This window comes from Geospiza fortis, unplaced genomic scaffold (genome assembly GCF_000277835.1).
Source record: "Geospiza fortis unplaced genomic scaffold, GeoFor_1.0 scaffold203, whole genome shotgun sequence".
NCBI classification, from domain to species: Eukaryota; Metazoa; Chordata; class Aves; order Passeriformes; family Thraupidae; genus Geospiza; species Geospiza fortis.
Window position 1 is genome coordinate 2,555,324 of NW_005054385.1, and position 2,520 is coordinate 2,557,843.

Below are 2,520 nucleotides of genomic sequence, written 5' to 3' on the forward strand. Positions count from 1 at the left end.
TCGGGCTGGCCTGAGACAGCCCTTCGGTGTGGCGGACTCGGCGTTTCTCTGTTGAGCAGTGCATTGGTGTGCGTGGGCGTGTCACACCCCTCACTGCACCTTCGTGCCCCTGCCGCTTAAATTTACCTCAATCGCGCCCATAGAAACCGAGCTCAGCGCTGTGGTGTTGTCTGCTTGAAAGTACCGAGCATTAAAACAAACAAAAAAAGGTTGTTAATAACAATTAATTTTGTTATCTACAGAATGAGAGCTGTTCCAATACTGCAGGTGCTGGCCGACAGGTTCAGAGCTGGAAGATCAACGCTGAACGAGCTAAGAAAGTTGAATTCATAAGAACTGCAGAAAAGCTAAAAGCTCAGTAAGTTAAACAGTTTATCATAAGTATGTTTTCATTCTGTTCTGGAGGTAACATTATTAACTTGAGGTTCAAAGTAAGAATATATGGTAATGAAATCTTTGGGCTAAAGATATCCTTTTCAGGAGCTCAAATTATTGTGGTTATTACAGTAGCTCAGGATAGGCTTATGAGCTCCAAAATGCCCTGTTGTTTGAATTACTGTTTGGACTTATGCCAGTGGCATAGTAACACTTTAGTTCAAATTGCTGCTCTTAGGTGTGCCAGAAAAGGAAATGTGTGAGGCACAATTGAGTTCTCAGTCTTCCTACTTAGCTGTGCTTACCCTCTAAGGACCTAAAGCCCTTAAGACATACCGACAAAAAGGGAACTGCGGCAACAGAAGATTGAAAGACTTCGTCTAGAATATCTAGGCCACTGTTTTGAAAAACAAGGGTTCAAGACAGCCCAGGCACAGAAATTATTTAAACCTGCTTCCCCACATCTTGACCAAGTGCTGATGACAACTGCACTGGCAGCTGAAAGAACAGGGAGTTTTCTTCTGGAACAGATGGGCTTTCTGGGGAATAGCTAATGTAGCCATCTGACTGAAGGAGAGGTTTGCAGTTGTGAATCCTGATTTAACAGGGCACTGTAGACTCACACCAGTGTTTTACACTGCATGTCTGAATCGAGTTCACCTTGATTACCCTGGATCCTGAGTTGTGGTTGAAAATTTGACTGCTGGGTAATGTACATGTTCCCAAGCCACTTGAAGCGAGGCATGCCTCTGTAATGTTGTCTGTGCTGGGGCTCCATCTAGGTGTGCCACTGCATTAATACAGCCTGTCTGCCTGCACTTCCCGGGGAACACTCTGGCAAGGCTCCCAGAGAGAATGCATGCACATAAAATTTCAGTGTGCAAACCGATGCATGCCACTGAGGTGATTTCCTTGTTAATTTCTTGTTAAAATTCTTGAGTTACTGTGGTGTGTAGTCTTATAGCTGCAGTTATATTTTCCTTGAAAACAGCTGTAGAACAAACCAGGGATTTGTACAAAATCTAAGACAGTCCTGTTAACACAGCCTGCACACTCACCTTGGAAAATCTTGGGGCTTTGCTGAGTGTTACTGAGAAAGGCACCCTTTCTTCCTAGGCTTGCAAATATAGAAAAAGACAAAACTGGACACCTTTATAACAGGAAGAGTGATTCCAGGGTAGAATACAGATTACTTGAGGAACTGGAACACAGCATGACTGTCAGCAGGGAAATGGAAAGGAAGTGAGGGTGGGCTTATTTGCTTTTTTTAAAATATGCTGTTGTTTTTGTAAATGGTTTAAAAATCAGTAGTACAGAGAGATCAGTTTACATGGAAGATGGATACTGGTAAGTGTGGTATTTCACCATGTGCTTAGAAACAGACAGTTCACTGCAAAATTCAGAAGCATAAACATTTTGGGCCTCATATGTTACTAACTGTTATCTTTTAATCTTCAGTGTAAAACCACTGTGGTGGAAAGGTATTGTTCAAGAAACTTGGAATCAATTTTGTTTATATATTGTGTGTATATTTGTGTGTCCAGCTAAGGTACAGTAAAAATATTCTTACTTCAACATTCACACACTGACTTTTGCCTTTAAATATCCCTTTAAACTGTTTGCATTTTTTAAGTTTTTGGGCAATGAATATTCCTAGTTTAGATAGTACTGTGAGTTGGTAGAGAGTCTGTCCTTCAGTATCTGTTCCACTTAGAGACTATAATATAGTTCAAGAAAAAACAGTTACTCCGTTTACTCACAGTACTTGAATTGTTTCAACAATAATCACATAAATCATGCTGTGCTATCTGATACAGATCAAAATAAGTTGAAGAAAGTAAAGGAATGTAGAAACAAAAATATATTTTCTTACAAATTTGCATGTGTTCTGATGTGCGCCTTTTATTTAAGGAATCTTAGAATGTCCTTTACATCTTGCAGTCCTTAAGAAATGTACATTTTTGAGGAATGACTAAGGTAATAAGTTTAGAAATTTTTTCCATGAGTAAGAAGGGAGCATGGCATATGGATGGAAATGATGCTATGAGATAATAAAGAGGACAGTGCACTACATGTCAGATATGAAGGAGTATATCCTAAAAGATACAAAAGTGTACAATCCCCCCCCCCCCCCACAACCATACC

At 40.2% G+C, this 2,520-nt stretch overlaps 1 protein-coding gene across 1 annotated transcript in view; it reads left to right on the forward strand.

The window, feature by feature from the left end:
• Positions 1 to 2,520, forward strand: part of CCDC112 (coiled-coil domain containing 112) — a 12,512-nt gene that overhangs the window by 4,103 nt on the left and 5,889 nt on the right. Inside the window, exons 2-3 of the mRNA XM_014308789.2 lie at positions 243 to 358; positions 1,492 to 1,613. Coding sequence (XP_014164264.2) covers positions 243 to 358; positions 1,492 to 1,613 — 238 coding nt within the window. The remainder of the gene's footprint in view (positions 1 to 242; positions 359 to 1,491; positions 1,614 to 2,520) is intronic.